The 24,927-nt window shown below is 40.5% G+C and overlaps 2 protein-coding genes across 5 annotated transcripts; one reads left to right on the top strand and one right to left on the bottom strand.

Moving 5' to 3' along the window:
- Window positions 1–604: 604 nt before the first annotated feature.
- On the bottom strand, window positions 605–13,371 carry tmem232 (transmembrane protein 232). Of its 4 annotated transcripts, none has more exons than XM_046369603.1 (13): window positions 13,081–13,371; window positions 12,634–12,745; window positions 11,955–12,060; window positions 11,494–11,651; window positions 11,232–11,331; window positions 10,949–11,070; window positions 4,204–4,352; window positions 3,870–3,996; window positions 3,629–3,632; window positions 2,943–3,121; window positions 2,014–2,333; window positions 1,821–1,899; window positions 605–1,424 (listed from the first exon to the last, which is right to left on the bottom strand). In XM_046369603.1, the coding sequence occupies exons 1-13, from the start codon at window positions 13,209–13,211 to the stop codon at window positions 1,239–1,241; spliced, it is 1,773 nt and encodes a 590-aa protein (XP_046225559.1). In that variant the 5' UTR covers window positions 13,212–13,371; the 3' UTR covers window positions 605–1,238. The 4 variants fall into 4 exon arrangements, with proteins under 4 accessions (XP_046225559.1, XP_046225558.1, XP_046225560.1 ...); XM_046369602.1 differs by having other exon boundaries at window positions 3,455–3,632; window positions 13,081–13,369; XM_046369604.1 differs by having other exon boundaries at window positions 3,455–3,632; window positions 11,955–12,055; window positions 13,081–13,225.
- A 64-nt stretch (window positions 13,372–13,435) lies between these two features.
- LOC124048630 (solute carrier family 25 member 46) lies at window positions 13,436–20,438 on the top strand. Its single transcript, XM_046369607.1, has 8 exons — window positions 13,436–13,915; window positions 16,376–16,418; window positions 16,606–16,663; window positions 16,874–16,951; window positions 17,110–17,210; window positions 17,789–17,845; window positions 18,106–18,163; window positions 19,067–20,438. Exons 1-8 carry the CDS (start codon window positions 13,666–13,668, stop codon window positions 19,640–19,642), a joined length of 1,221 nt encoding a protein of 406 aa, XP_046225563.1. The 5' UTR covers window positions 13,436–13,665; the 3' UTR covers window positions 19,643–20,438.
- Window positions 20,439–24,927: the final 4,489 nt, after the last annotated feature.

The following is a 24,927-nucleotide window of genomic DNA, read 5'->3' as shown; positions in this document are numbered from 1 at the left end:
GCACACACTGCACCAGGGATTTTGGCCCACTCCTCCATACAGATCCTTCAGGTTTCGGGGCTGTCGCTGGGCAATACAGACTTTCAGCTCCCTCCAAAGATTTTCTATTGGGTTCAGGTCTGGAGACTGGCTAGGCCACTCCAGGACCTTGAGATGCTTCTTACAGAGCCACTCCTTAGTTGCCCTGGCTGTGTGTTTCGGGTCGTTGTCATGCTGGAAGACCTAGCCACGACCCATCTTCAATGCTCTTACTGAGGGAAGGAGGTTGTTGGCCAAGATCTCTCGATACATGGCCCCATCCATCCTTCCCTCAATACGGTGCAGTCGTCTTGTGCCCTTTGCAGAAAAGCATCCCCAAAGAATGTGTGGACAGGTGTCTTTTATACAGGTAACGAGTTCAAACAGGTGCAGTTAATACAGGTAATGAGTGGAGAACAGGAGGGCTTCTTAAAGAAAAACTAACAGGTCTGTGAGAGCCGGAATTCTTACTGGTTGGTAGGTGATCAAATACTTATGTCATGCAATAAAATGCAAATTATTTACTTAAAAGTCATACAATGTGATTTTCTGGGTTTTTGTTTAAATTCCGTCTCTCACAGTTGAAGTGTACCTATGATAAAAATGACAGACCTCTACATGCTTTGTAAGTAGGAAAACCTGCAAAATCGGCAGTGTATCAAATACTTGTTCTCCCCACTGTATATGTACTGTGGTGAGTGATAAAACATTTTTTGTTGCTTTACACAGCTATCACATTTTTTTATTTTTTTAAATCACATCTTATGATAACCTCAGTGCAGTATATCTACTGCTTCAACAGAGATGTGCAACGTCCTCACTTACGCCACCTCTACTGTCGTTTTGTGAAGCTCCTCTTGGTAGAGCACACAAGTCGGATGTTTGGTTCCATTCAATCACTTGCAGGTAAAGGGAAACTGCACTGCGAGTTCACTTGGAATGTTCACACAAATGTCTACCAATGTTACTCGCTAAGAGTCACATTTTGTCCATTCTTTTTTCTATCTTTCTGTAAATATAATGTGAGATTAAAAAAAGGATGAAACCCAAGTTACCTTGGCCAATTAAATGACATAAAGTGCATAAAACAATTTGCACTTGTTGTAAAGACACAATTCCCTCCAAAATAATGCTAGATGCAATCACCATGGTAAAAATGTTTTTTTTTATCAGTATTATAACAAAGAGCATAGCACAAGTCATGTATGTCTCTTTCAGATTCAGATTTGACCTCCCGTTTGTTGATATTCAGGCAGCTCATATGGTTTGGTGTCCTTCTTGACTTTCTCCACCCGCCTCCTCATAATCTCTTTGAAATGTTCCTCTTGTTCCTTTTGTACTTTCTCTAATTCATTTTGTTCAGCATCTTCCTCCTCTGCCATTTTGATCTGTAGTTCTTTTTGCCACTGTAGCGAAATGAAAATACAATTGACTTGAATTTCCGTCCCAACCATAGTTATTTTCAACCATCATCAGAAATGACAATGACTTTGATTAAGTTATCACCGCTAATATACTAAACCATGCACAGTAAGGGTTGGCTAATGCGCTTTTAGCAAGAGAACATCCTCAAAAAGCAATCAGGGTACAGTATATCCCCCGGCACAATGCCACCATAAGGAACACATCACACACACTGGTAAAGGACATTCATTTCTAATTACACTCTATGATTTGTTTTTGGCACATCTCTATTTATGCAAGGGACATTATCAATACAAAATTGACATTCATAATTGTAATCTGCATGTAATCTTGCGTGAATCACTTTTTATGTATGTGCCTTAATGTAATGCTCTCACCTGGTCCTCCACAACTCTCATCAAGTCAACATCTGTACGTGCATTGAAGTCCATGTAAGTTTGATGTTTCTTACTTTTTCTAGGATAAATGTAATAACATCATGTTCAATTACATTTCACTTCTTTTCCATAGTTACATCAAGTATTGTAGTCATAACATAGAACAATTTAGACAAAAATCTGTTTCCTGTACCCCGGGGCACTGTGATATTCCTCTGGATGTCTGGTTGGATGCTGCGTCTTACTGGCAGGGCCAGGGAGTGTTTCTTTAGGCAGTGGAGAACAGGCTTCCAGCCTAGGCCTGTTGGAGGGAGGTGGTGGTTCCTTCTTGGCCTTGGTGTGGGGGGTGAGCTGGAGAGGCGTGGGGGGAAGGTAGAGCTGTGAGAGGGTACATGCTAACCTCCAGGTGATCAGTTGGCCAGGTAGACTAGCGGGTACGCTAGAAGCAGAGGTAGATGATGATGGCTTCCCTCCCTCACTGAGAAGACTGCTCTCTGAAACATTCATTTCAGCCTAGGAAACAAAGAAAAGAGCACATATATATTGCAGTGCCTTAACTTATGTTTAAAAAATAATAATAATAAGTTAAGTCATTTAGTAGTTATGCATTTCATTTGCAAAAACTTGGACAGAGTATTAAACAATGCCATGGTAATAACCACAGTAATGATAAAATATGCTAATCTTTAATTGGATCCATAAATCACCAAAAACTGCCTTTGTTCCCTTCGTTTCGATCACAAGTAAGAACCAGTTTTACATTTTTTCTGATGCAAATTATATTTCAACTAACAATAAATGTGTGAATAAGAAGCCAAGTTGCTTTTGTTTGGATTTTAAGATTGAATCCTAATGATATTCGTTATTTCAGCTCAAATTTCAACCTTTTCCTAATGATGTTATTCAGCTCCAACCTGGTAAGCAGATATGTTTGTGCTTTAAACAATACTTTGTAAAGGGAAAAGCAGTTGTGACAACACAGCAGTTGAAAAGTCAAAGACATCTCTTTTCTTTGAGAGTAAGTTGACATTTGAGAGGAATAAGGCCCAGAGTTTTTCCTGACCATGTGACCGGACTAGGAAAAGATCTGCACCTTAAGAGATATCAAAAACAACTCGGCACCTCTATAACCCGGGCGGCATCTCCGACTCTCTGGTCAGTCTCTTGGCACAGGTGTTCCTGCAGAGTGATCCAGGCCACATTCCTCAGCCCCTCCTGCAACACAGCTCCGCTGAGCCCTCGGCATATGCACACCAAAGCCTGAACAGCACTGTAGCGCAGCTGCCAGGCCTCGGCGCCAGCTAGCGAATGAACAGATGACACCACACTCAGTGAAAACCCTGACAAACTGGAGACCAGGATAGGGAATTACTGCTTTAGACTTTTGGTGTAAAGATAATGGCTAACGCAAGCTGTGTCATTGGATCATACTCTTGCTTTAAACTGTAATGTATGCAATGGAAGTTTAGGCTAATAAGTCATATAGGCATCAAATCTGAAGATGATGAAAACTCTATAACTCCCACAAACAAAACCAAAACAAATGTGGCTATTTTTGTACAATGCTCATGTTACAGTGTTTGTTTGCTTGTTTTTCCACTATCTCCATCCGTCATGCCACTTCCTGGACTTACAGTGGTTCAGAAGTTTAAGCAGTCCATCAGTATTGTGATATCCTGGAGGGGTTTGACTGCCCAGCAGAGCTGTTTTCTGTATCTCTGCATTGCTGCTATGCTGGCATATGTCTGCTAACACAGTGGTATAGATGTGTTCCAACTGCCATGGCCAGCTACCACTCTGAGACATACCTTCCTGGAAAAGAGAATGACATACTTTTAGCACGAATGAAAGAAATGAAAAGAGAGAGAAGTTCATTTAGTGTGTGGATTATGGGCCGGCATTACCAGAAACAGATTTAGCCTAGATCTGGGCTAAAAAAAAGCATGCTCAATGGAGAATCTCCAGTTAAAATAACTTTTAGTCCAGGACTAGGCTTAATCTTGGTCTGGGTAACCAGCCCATAATATGTATGGCAGTTAATAGCTTTACGTTTTCTTCTATAATCCCATCCTGCTCTGTCTTTGGGTTGATGTGGAGACTCATCAACATCTGAAGGCACAACAAGCTGGACTTTGCAGCCTCACCCAGAACCATTAATCCTAAAGCACAGTCCACCCTGGATTAAAAAAGATTAAATTAAATGTATTAATTTACAATAAAACACTTTGATTTGGATGATTACACAAGTATTTATGACTTGATACTGTTATAAAATAAACATTCATATATTTATGAAGAATGATACGCCAGGAGTAATGTATGCACTAATGAAAACGTTTGACTGCTGGAGAGAACAAAATTACAACACACAGCCCAAACCAACCAGTTTTCTTTCTGCAGCTCCTCTCTCAGCATGATGAGGTGCTGTGCCACTTGGGAGAGCTGGCGGACATTGTTTTGTACGCAGTACCAACTGAGAAGACAATGCCAGAGCACCTGGTTCATGTCATACTCCTGACAGTCTGCCTGAGCCTACAGTACACAACAGATCACATATGGAAAGCATCAGGACGTAGCTACGGGAACAGCATACAATGGGGGGTCTAATCTTGGACGTTTATTGGTTGAAACTTTATTCCAGCCTGTGTCTATTCCACAAATTACCACCGGTTAAAGCTATGACTTTGAAATGCCTATTTACTCTGTTCCATCTCACTGCGCAATCCACTGTCTCGTCAACCCAGCCAGGCAATTTATATGAATTGCTCAACTTGATCTCCGCTGTACAAAGCATCTTGACATTATCTCCGGGTTCTCTTAGACTAGCAACTGGTTTTCAATAGCGGATATTTGTATAAACCTTACTCTGTCTCACTGACATTTGCAACATTGTTTCAGTATTGAAATTCGACCTCTAGCTGTCCCATAGTAATAAACTGTGTAAGGGTCGGGATGAGAATGACAGGCGGGCAGCTTTTCTCAGCCAGGTGAAATCATGAATCAGCTGGCATAATTTGTATGGCTATAGGGAAAGAATGGTCGATAGAAAACTGGTGAACGAAACAAAATGCAGCTAGTTTGCAGCTTCAGTTTGAAGTGTTTGTGTTTGCTGTGTTGTTGGCTAGCTCCTCTGAACAATAGTGTCCTGATGAGAGAGCACATTTTCTATGCCAGGCGAAATCGCCCATCATAAACTCATTGTTGTGGATGCAGATCTGCCAACTCTCACACATTGGCAGATGGACACACACATTTGACCCTCTTCTCACGCATTGAAAAGTACTGCTTTTATTTTTCGAATTAGTTAATTGTATAGTCAGCGCGTTAACTTTTCAACTGTGCTCCAAATCGTTTTGAAATCGGAGCATCTGCGCCTGCAATTTAACACCACGAGCGGAACCTCTGCCGTCCTGTTTTGCAACAGCACAGTGAACAGCGGCACATTGAAGCATATGATTGGTCTAGTTATGTAAGGGATCAAGGGGATTGAATGCATGTTTTAAATAAAGTGTAGAGTGTAGCTGAATGCAGACGAGAATGTTATTCGCTGAGTTTATAAAACGGTAAAAGGAGCAGCACGGCAGTGCTGTTTTATGTACAATGGCAACATTTTGTTTTGCTGTTACTCCCGTCACTATTATTGCAGAATGCAGCCTTTTGACAACATGTACTAAAGTCGATTTAATCCACACTCGCATTAGTCCCCACTCCCCTCGAATTTGCATTTAGGCTGTGACAAAGACAGATTTACAGCAGTGGTGGTCACTGCCGTTTGTGATGATGATTTTCTATTACAGCATGTTTGATGACTGTCATTCACATTCCATTCACCCAATTCAATGTAACATCGATAGGTTTAGGCTACTGCATGATCAAATTTTCCCTATACCCATCACGAGGTTGCTACAACCTAGCCTGAATGAAAGTTTACAACATAGGTGCACACAGGTTGAGAGAAAAATTTGAGATGACAGACACATGGACAGACAGTGACCCATTCAATACCGCCTTGCACATGCTTGCCTGCTCCTAGGTTATCTAGGGTGTAATCATTCGTCCAACAGTTGCAAACAAGTTTCTATTGGACAAATTCTGGTAATTTTTCCCCGTTTCGTTTAAGACATTTTTTTAAACAGAATCGGTGGAACTAATACCCACCTGATCATGCATAAACACAGTTCACTTTCATAGCAGCCACGTTGTATTCCTTCTCGCCTCTATGCACTCTCCTCCTCTCACCGTTTCCCTTTGTTTGTGGACTTCAATAAACAACACATCAGCTCTATGTGACCAGGCGAAAAAACCTTTCCAAGCTAAACCATGTCATAACCGCTACACACAGTATACATCGTTGTACCTATATTAGCTAAAGTAACATTCTAGTCAACATAGCTAATAAAACAAAAACATTAGTAAACCCACTACAATCATGCAGTAAGGTCACAGTGTACAGTCAGTAAGCAGTTACACCGGCAGGTGCCGGTGGCGATAAATTAATTAAACAAAAAGCGTACCTTGACATGGAAGAATTCCAGTGATATGTTGGATAGTCATAGCCACCTAGCTAACATAGCATTCCTCTGTTTTAGCCAGGTGTTGAGTAACTAAACAAGCCAGCTACATTTGCTAGCTAAGTAAGTGAAACTAAAAGTGAAGGAAAAATGATACTCTCACGCCCTCTCTCGCTTCTCCTTCATTTTTTAATAAATTCATATGTTGAAAACTGTTCAACTATTGTCTTTCTCTTTGAGTCAACTACTCACCACATGTTATGCACTGCAGTGCTAGCTAGCTGTAGCTCATGCTTTCAGTACTAGATTCTGATCCTTTGATTAGGTGGACAACATGTCAGTTCATGCTGCAAAAGCTCTGATAGGTTGGAGGACGTCCTCTAAACTGTCATAATTACTGTGTAAGTCAATGAAAGGGGGTGAGAACCAAGAGCCTCCTTGGTTTTTATATTTAAGTCAATGTACCAAAAGGAGGATGGAAGATAGCTGTCCTCCGGCTACTCCATGGTGCTACCCTACAGAGTGCTGTTGAGGCTACTGTGTGTTTTAATAAATTATTTGGTGATATGTGAATATATTTGGTATAGTTTTATCTAAATTGCTTTTTTAATGTTTTAACATTTTTATGAAATTCACTGAGGAGGATGGTTGCAGAAATATGGCACAGAAGAAGTATTTTGTTGACACAGCTTCCAAAATGGAGCATTTCATTAACTGCAAAACCACTCATGTCATCTACAGATTGGAATGTCCACAGTGCAAGGTGTTCTACATTGGACGGACAAAGAGAAGCCTTCAAGACCGCTTAGCGGAACACAAGTATGCCATTCGGGTAGGCAATGAAGACTACCCCATGGCAAGGCACTACAAGTCCTTACACCATGGCAACCCTGCCTCCAACAAGCTATGGGTATTGATCATATTCCAGCCTCTATTAGACCGTCTGAAACAGCTAAACCAAAGGGAAAGGTTTTGGATTTACAAACTACAGGCCACTAAATACCCTGGTTTAAATTAAGATATGGATTTACAAACTACAGGCCACTAAATACCCTGGTTTAAATGAAGATATGGATTTACAAACTACAGGCCACTAAGTACCCTGGTCTAAATGAAGATATGGATTTACAAACGACTGGCCACTAAGTACCCTGGTCTAAATGAAGATATGGATTTACAAACGACTGGCCACTAAGTACCCTTTTTTAAATGAAGATATGGATTTATCACCTTTCCTGTAGGGTCGTGAGAGGTCCCTTTGTTGTCATTTAGTGGACATATTGCTCAACTACCCTCAGCTATGTTTAGACTGCTGTGGTCCGTTTGCTAGTGTACTATAAAATAGATGGCTCTCCTATTCTTAACACTTTGCCCAGTCATGTTCAAGGTTAGAACTACCTTTCTAGGTGTTCTGATGCTTTAAGCCTCGATTAGCATTTTGATAACATATCTACAGTATTTAACTGTTTTTTTAAATGTATGTGTATAGTATTGCTTACTAGGGTTGTCCAGTGAATTCTGTAACCACTACCTCTTCAAATCAGGGTTGATTGGAAAAAGCTGTTCAAAAGAGGACATTTTATTATCATATCTTTGTACTCCCTGACGAAGGCCATGCAGCCGAAACGCATCAGAGTTTTAAAACTTTGTTTACATTGAACATGCCATACAAATAAAGGCATTTTAATTAATTATATGAAGAGTGCCTTGATCCTCCTTTTCTTTTGATTACCAATTTACACCTTTTACCAAAGAGCACCTTCTGTCTACAAAAACCTACTATTGTGAACCTTAGCATCTTCTGTCTACAAAAACCTACTATTGTGAACCTTAGTAGCTTCTGTCTACCAAAACCTACTATTGTGTACCTTAGCACCTTCTGTCTACAAAAACCTACTATTGTGTGTTAGCAGCCTTCTGTCTACCAAAACCTACTATTGTGTACAGCTTCTGTCTACAAAAACCTACTATTGTGAACCTTAGTAGCTTCTGTCTACCTTAGCACCTTCTGTCTACCAAAACCTACTATTGTGTACCTTAGCAGCTTCTGTCTACAAAAACCTACTATTGTGAACCTTAGCAGCTTCTGTCTACAAAAACCTACTATTGTGAACCTTAGCAGCTTCTGTCTACAAAAACCTACTATTGTGAACCTTAGCAGCTTCTGTCTACAAAAACCTACTATTGTGAACCTTAGCACCTTCTGTCTACAAAAACCTACTATTGTGAACCTTAGCACCTTCTGTCTACCAAAACCTACTATTGTGTACCTTAGCAGCTTCTGTCTACAAAAACCTACTATTGTGAACCTTAGCAGCTTCTGTCTACAAAAACCTACTATTGTGAACCTTAGCAGCTTCTGTCTACAAAAACCTACTATTGTGAACCTTAGCAGCTTCTGTCTACAAAAACCTACTATTGTGTACCTTAGCAGCTTCTGTCTACAAAAACCTACTATTGTGAACCTTAGCAGCTTCTGTCTACAAAAACCTACTATTGTGAACCTTAGCAGCTTCTGTCTACAAAAACCTACTATTGTGAACCTTAGCACCTTCTGTCTACAAAAACCTACTATTGTGTACCTTAGCAGCTTCTGTCTACAAAAACCTACTATTGTGAACCTTAGCAGCTTCTGTCTACAAAAACCTACTATTGTGTACCTTAGCAGCTTCTGTCTACAAAAACCTACTATTGTGAACCTTAGCAGCTTCTGTCTACAAAAACCTACTATTGTGAACCTTAGCAGCTTCTGTCTACAAAAACCTACTATTGTGTACCTTAGCAGCAGCTTCTGTCTACAAAAACCTACTATTGTGAACCTTAGCAGCTTCTGTCTACAAAAACATACTATTGTGTACCTTAGCACCTTCTGTCTACAAAAACATACTATTGTGAACCTTAGCAGTGCTTCCCTTCTTTTTATTTTTTTCACCTGAACTGTGGTTTTTAATTTTCCACCCTGGTCATAGGTTGTACCCATGTCAAAATACATAGCATTGCATTATCTTTAAACAAGTAACATTTTCCTGGAGGAGGACCCCCCCCCAGTCCCCCGTCTAGCAGTTGTGCCAGGGGGCAATGAAATTCACATAGCAAATCTCACTTCCCAGGTATCAAATTTGAGACACTACCTTTAACTCTCACAGTATCTGGTAACCACAGTGAGACTATTTCTTTTTGATTTTTCCGTCAGCTTTCTTCAAAAGTTGGCAGGCCTGTGGGTGTATCCAAATAAATGTCACTAGTAAACAGCTTAAACAAATGCAAATGCAGCTACTTAGCTGTTATTCTGGCTGCACTGTTTGACGTGACTGTAAGTTAGCTGCAGTTGACTAGCTAGCAAGCAAGGGATAAGAAGGTTGCCAGCCAGTATGGCAATGGAACATCTGGAATGAACAACTGGGTCGCGTCCATAGATACAGAACAAAAAAGACTTAACGACTGGGTCGCGTTTCTGGCAACCAAACCGATAGAACGAACGACCAGCCGGCTTGGGTAGCAAACATAGATTTCTGTCGGGACTATATCTCCTGAAAGGATTAAATAGTATGAATAAATTAATCAAAATATATTTTGTAATGAAAATATTTCAATCATTATTTGAATATGTTGGTAACCCGTTGTATAAAAGTGATAATGTCCTCGAAGCCGGTGTTTGGAGGATATATTGGCACGGTTTGCCAGCACTCGACTTTGTCTCGGGACTAACAACACCGGTGCCAATATTTCTTCCAAATACCGGTTTCGAGGGCATTATCGCTTAATTAATCACCTAGATAAGTCATGTTGTGTTATGACACAGTGCAGAATTACACATATTGACATGCATTTGAGTGAACGTGAATACACTTTTCCAATGTTAATCTTACACTAATCTTAAACCAAATTCATTTTTGGGATAGACTGGATTTAAATGAATATATGCCACTTAGAAGAGTATTATCCAAAGCAAATTTTTCAACCAGCAGCACTGGTAGAAAAAGTACCCAATTGTCATACTTGAGTAAAAGTTAAGATACATTAGTCATTTTCTATGCAGGTAAAAGTGAGTCACCCAGTAAAATACTACTTGAGTAAAAGTCTAAAGCTATATCATCTTAAATGTAATTGCTAAAATGTACTTCAGTATCAAAAGTAAAGTATAATTAATTTCAAATTCCTTATATTAAGCAAACTAGACGGAACCATTATTTTAAATTTACGGGTAGCCAGGAGCACACTCAAACACTCAGACATCATTTATAAACTAAGCACATCTGTTTAGTGAGATCAGAGGTAGTAGGGATGACCAGGGATGTTCTCTTGAGAAGTGTGTGAATTGGACCATTTTTCAGTACTGCTAAGCATTCAAAATGTAACGAGTACCTTTGGATGTCAGGGAAAATGTATGGAGTAAAAAGTGCATGATTTTCTTTCGGAATGTAGTGAAGTAAAAGTATAACTTGTCCAAAAATATAAATAGTAAAGTAAAGTACAGATACAATGACCTAAGTAGTACTTTAAAGTACTTTTACTTGATTACGGGTATATACTATGGGCAGCGCTCTTAACAACTGTTCAATCAGGACCAAAATAAATATTTTAGGAGATTTGTTAGAATTTGTATGTAACTCTTACTGATGCTGAATCATCTTCAAAAGGTTCCAGTCCACAAATGATCTCCCCTGAACGTAACATGAAGTGCACTGAGAGCAATATGTTTGGATACGGTTGGTAGCATGGCTCACACTGAGACAGAGCTAAAAGGGAAACAGTTTACAGCCATTAGTTGTGTTTTTCAACAACACAGTTCACATCAATTAGTAGACCCTGCATGGGAACACACACAATAATTACACTATTACAGGATATTGCTATGCAAAAGTAGAATGAATCACGATTTATCCATCTAGTACTCTACCTTTTAAAAAAACGTGAAGATGGGATTTGCTTCTTTGGTATCCACTAAGGTTTCCAGAGATGTGAAAGAGAAATAGTCTCAAGAAGACCAAATATCCCAGCTAAAAGAGCACAATAAAGTTGCAAAGGTGAACTAAATATAATACAATTCAAGTTCTTACCCTGTTTTAGGAGTATGGCTGTTCTGTAAACTTGTTACATAAGGTATTTTTTCCCCACACAGTGACAGGTACTTAAAAGAAACCTAGATCTGTCCACTCTACCTTCAGTATCTTCACTTCGCAGGTGTACAAATTGGGCTTCTGGGACGTATCAGTACAGACCCAGTACAAGACTGACTCTCCAAGGTAAAAGAGGGCGGGAATCTGTTCTGCATGCACTGGAGCATGGTCCAGTGACACCAGAAGGGAATCCAGGGAATCTAAAGAGGTAACACAATGTTTGTCTTGATTTAAACAAAAACAGTATGTGTTAACAGCTATGGCATTAACATATTATTCATTATCATTATAATTACCAAGGCCCTAAATCTTTCCTGACCATGTGACCTGACCAGGAAATCCTCCAGGCTCTAATTACATAGTTATAGTAATCTATAGGGCCCTGGGTTTTTAAATGGTCAGGTCAAATGGTCAGGAAATAAATCAGGGCCCGGCCCAATCATTACAGTACAGTTATTGAAAAGTGCACTCTATGCACATTAGGTTTCTCAATAATAACCTACCATTTTGAATTTTACCACGGCACAAACCAAGCAACAGCAGCTCTGCCCATGCCAGAGGAAGCTGAACGTGGTAGCCCTCACCCATGCATTTCAGTCCAGCTCTGCGCTGTTGAGGAAAAATATGATTACCGTGAGGTGTACAGCAGGGTTGGGGTCAATTCCATTTCAATTCCAGTCAATTCAGAAAGTAAACCAAATTCCTATGCCAAATTTTCCTAATTGAAACGCAAGAAGAGAATTGGAATTTCAATGTACTTCCTGAATTGACTGGAATTTAAATGGAATTGACCCTAACCGTAGTGTCCAGTTAAATAGCCACACATATTTGATTTTGTCACCATCTGCTGGGAATTCTGTGAACTGTCACGGGAAATGGTTGAGAAATGAATGCGGGACATTGACACCTGGGCTGCGTTCAGTACGAAAAACATTATGGTACGTCCAATTAAACGGGAAAGGGGAGGGTTGGGGAACGCTGTCAGCATGGCCGCTGCTCTTTAAATACGTACCTTCAAAGTCTGTTCAATAAATTTAAAGAACGTTTTGGTGAAATGTGTTATTCAGTACAAGCCGGTATGTAATGTAACAAACGTTTAAACGAACTGAACGCACCCCTGGATCGTTTGCAACAGAAAATTAAAATATGAGCATGTATTATTAGATAAGTCCAGCTAAACACCTTGCTTCGGCTAAGTAGTTGTCGTGCCAGCTCATTATACTTTTCTTGTTCCTCAGAGCCATGGGACTTGTTGTACTTTCTGATAAACTCCTCTGTTATTTCAAATGGGTTTCTGTAAAATATATACATTTTACCATACAGTAGGCATATGTGAAGACAACAAACATACAGTAGTAGGCTAAGCATTTTTTTTACGAAGAGGTATGGGTATATACATTTTACAAAAATATATCGAGATTTGAAACAGTAAAACATAATTCTGGCAGTCTCCTAAATTGAGCACCCCCAGTCTAGCTCATTTTGCAGACAGAGCTTGAACCAGCAACTCTGAGGTTATTGGGCAAGTTCACCACCACCTGTGCCATATGGTCCAGACCTTTACACGCATATAGGCTACATTACATAATTAAGATCAAAAAGGGACAGTGCAGTAAACTCAGTCCTTACCTGGTAGCCTTTGAATTGGTTGTGATTGTTAATTCCTGAGCTTTTTTGAAAAGTCTTTTTTGCAAATCCTCTTTGTGTGTTTGGGAAATTATACCCAAATTATGGACAACTGGAACTTTAATTATAGGCATTTTGCACAGTTTTATAAATACAAAATGACAACGTTGTCAGCTTTTATCATTTTGTAGACACCTGTTTTCCTCGCCTACGTCTATGGAATTTCACTCTCATCTCGTGTACATCTGTCTCGTATGTTTGCTGTGTTTCCATGGACGCATGGCAGCGATGTCAAATAAGTGCACAAAAAAAATACATATCCCACAATGCAATTTGGACGCGGAATAGAACGAAACCACTTCCGGTTGATCAGTTGACAGTTCATTCGCGTTGTTTTGCTAGCTATATCGCTAGCTATCTAACGACGTCATTTAGAGTGGCTAGCTTTAGCGGGTGAAATTGATGTTATACAGTGGTTAAGTTTTATATTTAATGTGTTCCTCGTAAATTTTGAGAGCGATATAGTTACACACATTTGACCAATCGTGATACTAGGGAGCTGTCACTCCTATTTAGCTCTCAGGCAGCATGACTTCTCGGCGTCCGGACAATTTTGATGGCTTAGGTTACAGGGGTAGGGAGGATACGGCTTTCAGTGGGGGTTACAGTGGAAGGTCATTTAATAATTCCTCTAGTGTTGACCTACAGAATTGGGTAACAACACCGCCAGATATTCCAGGTAGCCGAAATTTGCATTTTGATGACCGCACGCCCCCATTTGAGGCGGCCCCTGCAGCGCCTGGTGCTCAAGATACCCTGCCCACGGCTCCTCCATCCGGTAAGGGTTCGACATCATGATCATTCCAGCAATGCTGGCCCTTTTCATTAACAGCAACGACAATGACACAGTATCATCACTGGGTCATGAGTGCTTCGAATGTTAAAGCATTCACACATTTCAGCTGTCTAGCTAACGTTAGCTTTTAAATGTTAGCAGAGTCCGTGTCAGTAGAAGACGTTTTGCTTCTTCGCCTTGAAATCGATATTTACAATTTACCAGTCACAGCTGATATGTGTGCAATATAGGGATTCAGTGACATTGAAGTACAATGCCAGTCATTCATATATTATAAAGTCACTTTTCTGGTTATTTGTACCTTTTTTAGGTTAGTTGTGGATTTGTGAACATTGATTGATGTCAATTAGGCTTACACTCCAGCTAATGGCATATTGTTGACACAGCTCAGGATGGAGTATATTGTGGGTGTCTTTAACAATGGTAATTTCCATGTAAAACGGCCCATGAGCACCAACATATGAAGTTCATAGGAGCATGTCAGATGAAAGCTAAGTGTCTAACAGAATTTCAGAAAAATCGTTAATGGAAATTCTACTATTGAATTGGCTACATTAGGAAATCATAGTAGTCACAAACCACAGTTGGTTTGCTGCTACTGTCTTCCCTTCCACTGGCATTCTGTTATGTTCAGCTCATAACCGTTTTCTTTTTCTGTCGTCTGGTGGTCAAGGCAATAGTGTGAAAAGTCTAGACAACCCCTCCCTCTTCCTCCATCTCTTTCTCTCTCCAATTAATGTAACTTCCCCCGGCTCTTAATGAGACCTATTCATGAGCCCCCTCTCTTTCCATTTACTGTAACCAGCATCCTCACCCACTGTGCATCGACCGACACCGGACGTCCATGGACATTTAAAAGTACTTGAGATTTGGTCAGTCTGCCTTGTCTAGCCCTGTTTTCAACGTCCACAGACGTCTGGACCAGCCTTCATTTGGCCCAAAAATAGACGTCCATGACTGGTTCAGATTTGGTCCGATCCGTAATGACGTCTATGTTCACAAGTTTGGACAGCACAGTACAGTTCATCTCCATCGTTCATTGAAGTTGATGGTTCATTTATAACAAAACCTTTCAATATTGCCAATCATTTCAATGAACCATTTCACTAGTAAAGTGGAAAAACTCAAGGGAAACAACAACAGTGAACCATTATATCTTCGTATAAAAGATCTAATAATGAAAGTGAAGGATTGCCTGTTTAGAATTTGATCTAGTTCATGTAGGAGAGTTGGAAAAACTATTGTTATCCCTTATGAAATAAGATTGCTGTTAGAGTGCAGTATAACTGCAGTACAATACAGTTAGAGTGCAGTCTAATTGCAGTATGCTGCAAATACTGCGTCCAAAATAACTTTTTTTTTTTTACTTCAGTCTTTTTGCAGTGTAACTGCAGTTATTCTGCAATTATTGTGTTCAAAATACTACAGTTGACTGCACTTACTGCACTTTTACTGCAGTTTATACATTTCAATCTCATTTTGTAAGGGTATTTATCAATAATGATAAGCCACCAGGTATTCTCAACCTTGATTGGAATGGTAGCAGACTGTATTGCCACCATTATTTGCTATATCTTTAACCAAAGCCTAAAGGAGTGTGTGTGTCCACAGACGTAGACGGACGCTTAAGTAATTCCGCTGCCTAAAAATTGTAAAGCACCCTTTGCTGGCTCTAACAGCTACCCAATCAATTTGCTGCCTGTTCTTAGTCAACTGATGGAGAGAATTGTGTTTAACCAAATACAATGCTATTTTTCAGAGAACAAGTTAACTGCTGACTTTCAGCATGCGTATAGAGAAGTGCACTCAACTTGTACTGCACTGACCCAGATGACACATGATTGGTTAAAAAAAATGGAAAATAACCTGCTAGCACATGGTTGGATAGTTATTTATCCAATAGAACCCAGAGAATATTCTTCAACGACAGCTTCTCTAAGATCAGATATGTCATCGCTGACACCCCATTCTTTCTGCAGACATCTTTTGAATCATCATTCTGAGTGGATATTTAATATTTTTTGGGAAATGCGGTGCGAAAACTGAGGGAGATTTTACCGAAATTCTGTTACCAAATTTTGCATCTGCGCAGTTCTTCCAGTAAATGTGTTTTTGAAAAATGTTCAGTGTAAATGTTTTTTGTTTGGCATTGATTTCAAGTGAAAAATTAGGAGTCTCAGCGCAATTCCCATACTGTGGAATAGCCCACATCTGACTAATACGTGTGCCAGATACCCGGTTTGTAAACAACATACACAATTAAAATAGTCTGCTGCTACGCTACTCAATCTGTGACGCTCAAAATAGTTATAAGAAACTATCACTTATTAAGTGACTATAGTCACTTGAGTGACTATGACTTATTAAAATAGAGCAATAAATAAGGTTTGCGATTAAATGTTGCTGTTTGATATTCACATGTATTTGTTCTTTCTCTTTCAGAGCAGTTGAACAGATTTGCTGGATTTGGTATCGGGCTTGCAAGGTAATTCAGTGTTTGGCCTATCCACGGCGGTAGTTCACCAGTAATGTCAAGAGATGACTATAATCCAACATTGAATTCATAAGAAAGAGAAAAAAAATTTCTACGAAAAGATATTTACGTCATTGAACATTCCATATACAGTAGAAGTGTAATATTCATTTATTCACACGATGACTTCTTCTTCCAGTCTCTTTACTGAAAATGTCCTGGCTCACCCTTGCATTGTGTTCCGTCGTCAGTGCCAGGTAAGCATACGGTCAGGTTAGATACTGTATGTGTTCCACCTGAGGTGTAGTCTTTAGACTTTTCTACCATACAATATATCAATCTTCCTGGGTATATCACAGTTGTCCATTAGAATGCTCCAGTGCGCTTGAAGTAAGTATGAATGAAGTAAGTAGTAATATTAAATGTTCATTATTCCTAATTCTGTTTTTTTTTTTTGTGGCTTCCAGGTCAATTATCATGCCAGGTGCTACCATCTGTCCCCATTGACTGCTGTTAGTGTGATGTATAATGTCACCAAGAGTCAGGTAATAAATGTTTTTCATGATCCCAAATACCCAACATTCACAATTAGTCCTAACAGACAGTGTATCGCAAGAAATCGTTCAAAGGATATTGAAAATGTGAATTCGGGGCTGTCATTTTGTTTTATGCCGGTATATTGTTGTGATTTCTCTGCTTGCAGGGTCCTAAGGCCTTATGGAAAGGAATGGGCAGCACCTTTGTGGTACAAGGAGTCACATTGGGCACAGAAGGCATCATTAGTGAATGTACTCCACTACCACGGTATGGATTATATTTTAGAGAAGAAACCTAGTTTACAGGTCGCAAGAAACCTCGCTAACGGGTCTGAACAAATATTGTCCTTAGTCATCGCCTGATTGCCCACCATATCCTATTCCTTATGGATTAGCTTTGACAAGACTTCAATGAGCACATTTTTTAAATGTTTTTTTAATGCTGTTGATAAAAATCGAGCACATCTACTGCGAGTCATTTTAGATACCGTTAAGTGTAAAACTTGCATTCACGTTGTAATGTAGCCTCTACCAGAACATGTTGAAGTGGCCGATTCTACTCAGAGGGGCCATATATATCAGCTTCCAAGGTTTCCAGTGAGATGAGCAAGACGTCCCAGTACCAAAATCAAAGACCACTAAGGGGGGGGGACACACAAAACATAATACAAAACTATCGCACATACTTCAACAGTAACTGTTCAAGCGACACAAAAACTAGTTTCAACCAATCTTTTTAAATTCTTAAAAGTCACAATCCTGTTGAATCTCCTTATTTGAACATATGCAATAAACAAATATGAACTGGTACCATGGATAGAGGTCTGACTATGTTTGTTTCCTCAGGGAACTCTCCCACAAATGGAACCCCAAGCAAGTTATTGGGCATTTGGTTCTGAAAGGGTAATAACATTTATTTGCTTTGTTTTATAATGGATGGTTTTCATACTGTAAAAAGTAGTGACAAAGTATGTTTGGTGAAAGTGGGGATTCAGTTGCATAACTATTGATTGCCAATGGATATATTTCTCAAAACGGTGCAGTGTAATTGAAGGGAATTTACCCTTAGTAAATGCTGGTATCAGATGGTGTTGATAATATCTTTATTTCGGTAGAATGCTTTGATCTCTTGAACAGTCATTGTGTATCTCTCTTTCTTACAGTTTGACCTATGTGGTTGCCATGCCATTTTACTCAGCTAGTCTCATTGAAACTGTGCAGGTCAGTGAGTCCATACTTATATGAATGATGATCCGTTTGTGGTCGGTTGTATTTTGGCCACCCTTATCTTGTCCATCGGTATCGCATCTATAACTCCCCTCCACTTTCTAACTAACTTTCCCTAAAACATAAAGATAATTGTGAGCGTGAAGACAGTGGTGTAAAGTACTTAAATAAAAATACTTTAAAGTACTGCTTATGTAGTTTTTTTTGTGGTATCTTTACTTTATTACTTATATTTTTGACAAATTTGACTTCTACGTTTAAAGAAAATAATGTACTTTTTACTCCATACATTTTCCCTTACTCCCAAAATGCATAGCAGGACAGGAAAATGGCCCAATTCATGCACTTATCAAGAGAACATCCCTGGTCATCCCTATTGCCTCTGATCTGGCGGACTCACTAAACACAAATGCTTTGTTTGTAAATTATGTATGAGTGTATGAGTGTGCCCCTGGATATCGGTACGTTTTAAAAACAAGAAAGTGGTGCCGTCTGATTTGCTTAACATAAGGAATTTGAAATGATTTATACTTTTACTTTTGATACTTACGTATATTTTATAACAAATACTTTTAGACTTACTCAAGTAGTATTTTACTGGGTGACTTTCACTTTTACTTGAGTTACTTTCTATTAAGGTATCTATACTCTAACTCAAGTATGACAATTGGGTAATTTCCTACCACTGTGTGAAGATCGTTCTTCTACCAAAGATAAATATGATCTTTATGTTTTTGAGAAACTCCACCTTTGTCAGTATCAAAGAATCCGTACATTTTACGATTCCTTTGCAGATCTGGTCATTCCAATCCAAACACACAAGCAAATATCATTTCAGGCCATTCTTAACTATTCTGCCATACCATACCAATGCTGTCCCTTGTTGTGTGTCCCCAGAGTGAGATCATCCGGGACAACCCTGGCATCCTGGACTGTGTGAAGGAGGGTGTGGGCCGGGTCATGGGCATGGGCATCCCCCACAGCAAACGCCTGCTGCCCCTGTGGGGCCTCATGCTCCCCACCGTGCTCCACGGGGTCCTCCACTATGTGGTGAGCTCCACCGTGCAGAAGCTAGTGCTGTTCCTCCTGCGCCGGAGGAGCCCGGCCAAACAGCCCGTGGACGGCTCTGAGACCGTCCAGACCATGCTGGACGCCTACTTCCCTGAACTCATGGCCAGTTTCGTGGCCAGTCTGTGTGCCGACGTCCTCCTCTATCCGCTGGAGACGGTGATGCACAGGCTCCACATCCAGGGCACGCGCACCATCATCGACAACACGGACCTGGGCTTTGAGGTCCTGCCCATCAACACGCAGTATGAGGGTATCAGGGACTGTGTGAATGTGATCCGGCGAGAGGAGGGAGCCCTGGGATTCTACAAAGGCTTCGGCTCCATCGTGGTGCAGTACTCGCTACACGCCGCCGTGCTGCAGATCACCAAGGTGATCTATTCCACCTTGCTGAAAAACGCTTAAAGCAAAACAATGGAATATATTCCTAAATGTTTTTTGGTGCGGTGGTTCCCCCCTTTGAAATCTGTTTTTTTCTCTCACATGAGTCAGGGTTGTACTCACTGCAGAGGATGTTGTCCTAAAAAAAAATGGAGGAAAAAAGGAAAATACCAAAAGATGACTTGTTTTTTTTCTGTCCAGAAACACATTTCGAGTGGTGTTCCTCACGTAATTGTCACCACTTCCACTGTGTCACAAAGCACTTGATATGTTCTATAACGTATGGCATCAACAAATATCCCCAAATAGTCATGGAAGTTAAGTGTATATTTCCTTCTATCTGTCAAACAAACTCATCCTGACATCATTTATGTGAAGTATCAGTCAGTCTTTTCTGCAAATCATGTTGACACGCTTTCTTTGCGCTTTTCTGCTTTGTATGAATGCGACAATCTGTTGGTTTTGGGTTTGTGTTAGCACTAGCAGATAATGGATTGTGCCAGAAATGTATGTACAGAATGTCTTTAAATTATTCTTTGCTTTAGGAGTGATAATGTTGTGTGTGTAGGTATGTAATCAAGTTGTTCACATTTTGGCATCCACAGAGTACAGTACATTGTAAATTTAGGAACAATTTAAAGATATTTAGTACGAGACTAGGAACATGAGCAGATCATGTATAATTTGTGCAGATGGATGATTGAGTTCAGGGATTTTAAATTATTGAACTGCCTCTAAGTGTTTAAGGACTTTACTTTCAGAGTAGGGAAATGTATAAGATCGCTTGAGAACCTTGCTAAAATTAAATGGCTGACTTATATTTGGTGTGCGTTTGTGTAATTTGAAAAATGAGTTCTCCAATGCCAAGGACTGACAGTGATAAAGTAGCTACATCATTGACTCCAAATGCAGTAGGATTACCAACCAGCATTCAGATAGTTTACCTCGGAGACATACACCAATTGTTCAAAACATTAGGCATAGACTGACCAGACTGATTTTGCCTGTTAAATCCATTTCAGTCAGTGTAGATGAAGGGGAGGAGACAGGTTAAAGAATGATTTTTAAGCCTTGAGACAAGGATCGTGTATGCGTGCCATTCAGAGGGTGAATGGGCGAGACGCAAGCTAGAGTAGAATAGGACTTTATTGTTCATCCAGGATGGACATTTTTCTTTGGCATCACCTTCCATTAAAAGGATCACATATTTAAGTGCCTTTGAACGGGGTATGGTAGTAGGTGCCAGGCACACCTGTTTGAGTGGGTCAAGAATGGCAACGCTGCTGGGTTTTTCCAAACTCAACAGTTTCCTGTGTGTATCAAGAATTGTTCATTACCCAAAGGACATCCAGCCACCTTGACACAACTGTGGGAAGAATTTGAGTCAGCATGGGCCAGCATCCCTGTGGAACGCTTTCGACACCTTGTAGAGTCCATGCCCTGATGAAGTGAGGCTGTTCTGAGGGCAAAAGGAGGTGCAACTCAATATTGGGAAGGTGTTCCTAAGGTTTTGTACACTCAATGTATATGTCTCTTATTTACATGTACTGGACCTCAGTATAGGGCTTTTAATTGTTGTATACAATGTTCCATCCACCCACACTAGTCTCGTCTACCAGCCAGCTCTACACACAGGTAGATATTATATTCCCAATAAAAAGCTTTTTGGAATTCAACTAATAATTATAGTGGAAATCATAGGTAGGCAAAAAGTATTGTATCAGCCATCATAAGGGAGGTATGAAGAATTCTGCTCTAGGTACCAAGGGATTTACCTGGGGCAGTTACACTGAACAAAAATATAAATGCAACATGCAACAATTTCAAAGATTTTACTGAGTTACAGTTCATATAAGGAAATCAGCCAGTTAAAATAAGTTCATTAGGCCGTAATCTATGGATTTCACAACTGGGAATACAGATATGCACCTTTTGGTCACAGGTACAATAAGAACAAAGTTAGGGGTGAATCAGAAAACCAGTCTAGGGTGTGACTGGGGCTATTGTGGTGACGTGTTACCGCCACACTGGCAGTCATGAGTCATGACCGCAGTATCACCTTTCGCAGCAAGAGGCCGCATGCTCCTCAAACAGTGGTGGATGCTTGGAGTGAAATAAGAGTATCCTACCCAAAAGGCGGGAAAGCGCCTTCCATTCGCTATTTGATAATGGGCCATTCGAAATCAAAACTAATTTAACACAGTATTAGTAAAGACAATAATACATTTAGAATAGTCTGATGGGTGATAATATGATCACTTTTTGAGAGAACAGTGTGTGCAGCCTGAGGCAAGGAACAGGGGGCAAGCTTTTTTTGTGACTTTCTCAAGTCATCAATAGCCTATAGTCGCATCATGCAGCCTATTTATGTATTGATTTCTAAGACATTCTAAGGTTTGAATCAACACAGCTAAAGTTGCCAAATAAATCTAAATCTAGCGTAACTCACTCAGGAATGGGAAAAATATATATTTTTTTTTATTCAGCTAAATTTAATTATATTCTTCTTACTATAAAATCATATAATATCAAATAATAGCAAGGGGCTTATATGCATATCTTGTCTGCTAAATGAACAAGCCTACAGCCTATGCTATGTGAGAATGCTGTTCATCGACTACAGCTCGGCATTCAACACCATAGTACCCTCCAAGCTCGTCATCAAGCTCGAGACCCTGGGTCTCGACCCCGCCCTGTGCAACTGGGTACTGGACTTCCTGACGGGCCGCCCCCAGGTGTTGAGGGTAGGCAACAACATCTCCACCCCGCTGATCCTCAACACTGGGGCCCCACAAGGGTGCGTTCTGAGCCCTCTCCTGTACTACCTGTTCACCCACGACTGCGTGGCCACGCACGCCTCCAACTCAATCATCAAGTTTGCGGACGACACAATAGTGGTAGGCTTGATTACCAACAACGATGAGACGGCCTACAGGGAGGAGGTGAGGGCCCTCGGAGTGTGGTGTCAGGAAAATAACCTCACACTCAACGTCAACAAAACTAAGGAGATGATTGTGGACTTCAGGAAACAGCAGATGGAACAGTAGTGGAGAGGGTAGCAAGTTTTAAGTTCCTCGGCATACACATCACAGACAAACTGAATTGGTCCACCCACACAGACAGCATCGTGAAGAAGGCGCAGCAGCGCCTCTTCAACCTCAGGAGGCTGAAGAAATTTGGCTTGTCACCAAAAGCACTCACAAACTTCTACAGATGCACAATCGAGGGCATCCTGGCGGGCCGTATCACCGCCTGGTACGGCAACTGCTCCGCCCACAACTGTAAGGCTGTCCAAAGGGTAGTGAGGTCTGCACAATGCATCACCGGGGGCAAACTACCTGCCCTCCAGGACACCTACACCACCCGATGTTACAGGAAGGCCATAAATATCATCAAGGACAACAACCATCCGAGCCACTGCCTGTTCACCCCGCTATCATCCAGAAGGCGAGGTCAGTACAGGTGCATCAAAGCTGGGACCGAGAGACTGAAAAACAGCTTCTATCTCAAGGCCATCAGACTGTTAAACAGCCACCACTAACATTGAGTGGCTGCTGCCAACACACTGACTCAACTCCAGCCACTTTAATAATGGGAATTGATGGGAAATGATGTAAAATATATCACTAGCCACTTTAAACAATGCTACCTAATATAATGTTTACATACCCTACATTATTCATCTCATATGCATACGTATATACTGTACTCTATATCATCTACTGCATCTTTATGTAATACATGTATCACTAGCCACTTTAACTATGCCACTTTGTTTACATACTCATCTCATATGTATATACTGTACTCAATACCATCTACTGCATCTTGCCTATGCCGCTCTGTACCATCACTCATTCATATATCTTTATGTACATATTCTTTATCCCCTTACACTTGTGTGTATAAGACAGTAGTTTTGGAATTGTGAGTTAGATTACTTGTTGGTTATTACATCATTGTCGGAGCTAGAAGCACATGCATTTCGCTACACTCGCATTAACATCTGCTAACCATGTGTATGTGACAAATCAAATTTGATTTGATGATTTGATGTAGCCAGATAACATACAACAATAGCCCAACTCATATTCTGTTGATCTAAAATATAGTTAAAACATTTTTTTACTAGGCAAGTCAGTTAAGAACAAATTCTTATTTTCAATGACGGCCTAGGAACAGTGGGTTAACTGCCTGTTCAGGGGCAGAACGACAGATTTGTACCTTGTCAGCTTGGGGATTTGAACTTTCAACCTTCCGGTTACTAATCCAACGCTCTAACCACTAGGCTACCCTGCCGCACTTATCTAAAATAGATCATGGATTGTAATATATTAAATTAATGTATTATTAAATTGGATTTATTGGAGATGCTAAATGTGTTTATGTTAATTATTGGTCAATTACTATGAGACCGAAAGTCTTGCATGACAAGAGCCAGCTGATAAATTATCAGGACTGCCAGAGCACTAGTGTGTGAACACCCTTTGCCTCATGCAGCGCTACACATCTCTTTCACATAGAGTTGATCAGGCTGTTGATTGTGGCCTGTGGAATGATGTCCCACTCTGCTAGGAACTGGAATATGCTGTTGTACACGTAGATTCAGAGCATCCCAAATGTGCTCAATAGGTGACATGTCTGGTGAGTGAGTATGCAGGGCACGGAAGAACTGGGACATTTTCAGCTTCCAGGAATTGTGTACAGATCCTTGCGACTATGCTCACCCACATGATACCATACAGCAATATGGCTGCCATCTTCCCGGTACAGTTGAAACCGGCATTTATCCATGAAGAACAAACTCCTCCAGTGTGTTAGTCGCCATCAAAGTTGAGTATTTTCCCACTGAAGTGGGTTACATTGACAAATTGCAGTCAGGTCAAGACCCTGGTGAGGACGACGAGCATGCAGATGAGCTTCACTGAGATGGTTTCTGGCAGTTTGTGCAGAAATTCCTCTGTCGTGAATACTCACAGTTTCATCAGCTACCCGAGTGGCTGGTCTCAGACGATCCCGCAGGTGAAGAAGCCGGATGTGGAGGGGCTGGTGTGGTTACACGGGGTCTGGTCTACGGTTGTGAGGCTGGGTTGGAAGGACTGCCAAATTGTCTAAAACTATGTTGGATGGGTCTTACGGTAGAGAAATTAACATTCGGTTCTCTGGCAACAGCTCTGGTGGACATTCCAGCAGTCAGAATGCCAATTGCACACTCCCGCAAAACTTGAGACGTCTTTGGCAATGTGTTGTGTGACAAAACGGCACATTTTAGAGTGGCCTTTTATTGTCCCCAGCACAAGGTGCACCTG

The sequence above is a fragment of the Oncorhynchus gorbuscha genome, linkage group LG11, assembly GCF_021184085.1.
Source record: "Oncorhynchus gorbuscha isolate QuinsamMale2020 ecotype Even-year linkage group LG11, OgorEven_v1.0, whole genome shotgun sequence".
NCBI classification, from domain to species: domain Eukaryota; kingdom Metazoa; phylum Chordata; class Actinopteri; order Salmoniformes; family Salmonidae; genus Oncorhynchus; species Oncorhynchus gorbuscha.
This window is presented reverse-complemented; position numbering and strand designations above follow the sequence as displayed.

Excerpts from the sequence above, each read along its gene's own strand:
- tmem232 (XM_046369602.1), bottom strand. The coding sequence starts at position 13,211 with ATGCCTATAATTAAAGTTCCAGTTGTCCATAATTTGGGTATAATTTCC. Across the intron at positions 12,746-13,080 it reads ACCAATTCAAAGGCTACCAG|AAACCCATTTGAAATAACAG; the intron begins GTAAGGACTGAG and ends TATATTTTACAG. Across the intron at positions 11,332-11,493 it reads GCGAAGTGAAGATACTGAAG|CTGGGATATTTGGTCTTCTT; the intron begins GTAGAGTGGACA and ends GTGCTCTTTTAG.
- LOC124048630 (XM_046369607.1), top strand. The coding sequence starts at position 13,666 with ATGACTTCTCGGCGTCCGGACAATTTTGATGGCTTAGGTTACAGGGGT. Across the intron at positions 16,664-16,873 it reads TGTTCCGTCGTCAGTGCCAG|GTCAATTATCATGCCAGGTG; the intron begins GTAAGCATACGG and ends TGTGGCTTCCAG. Across the intron at positions 16,952-17,109 it reads ATAATGTCACCAAGAGTCAG|GGTCCTAAGGCCTTATGGAA; the intron begins GTAATAAATGTT and ends CTCTGCTTGCAG.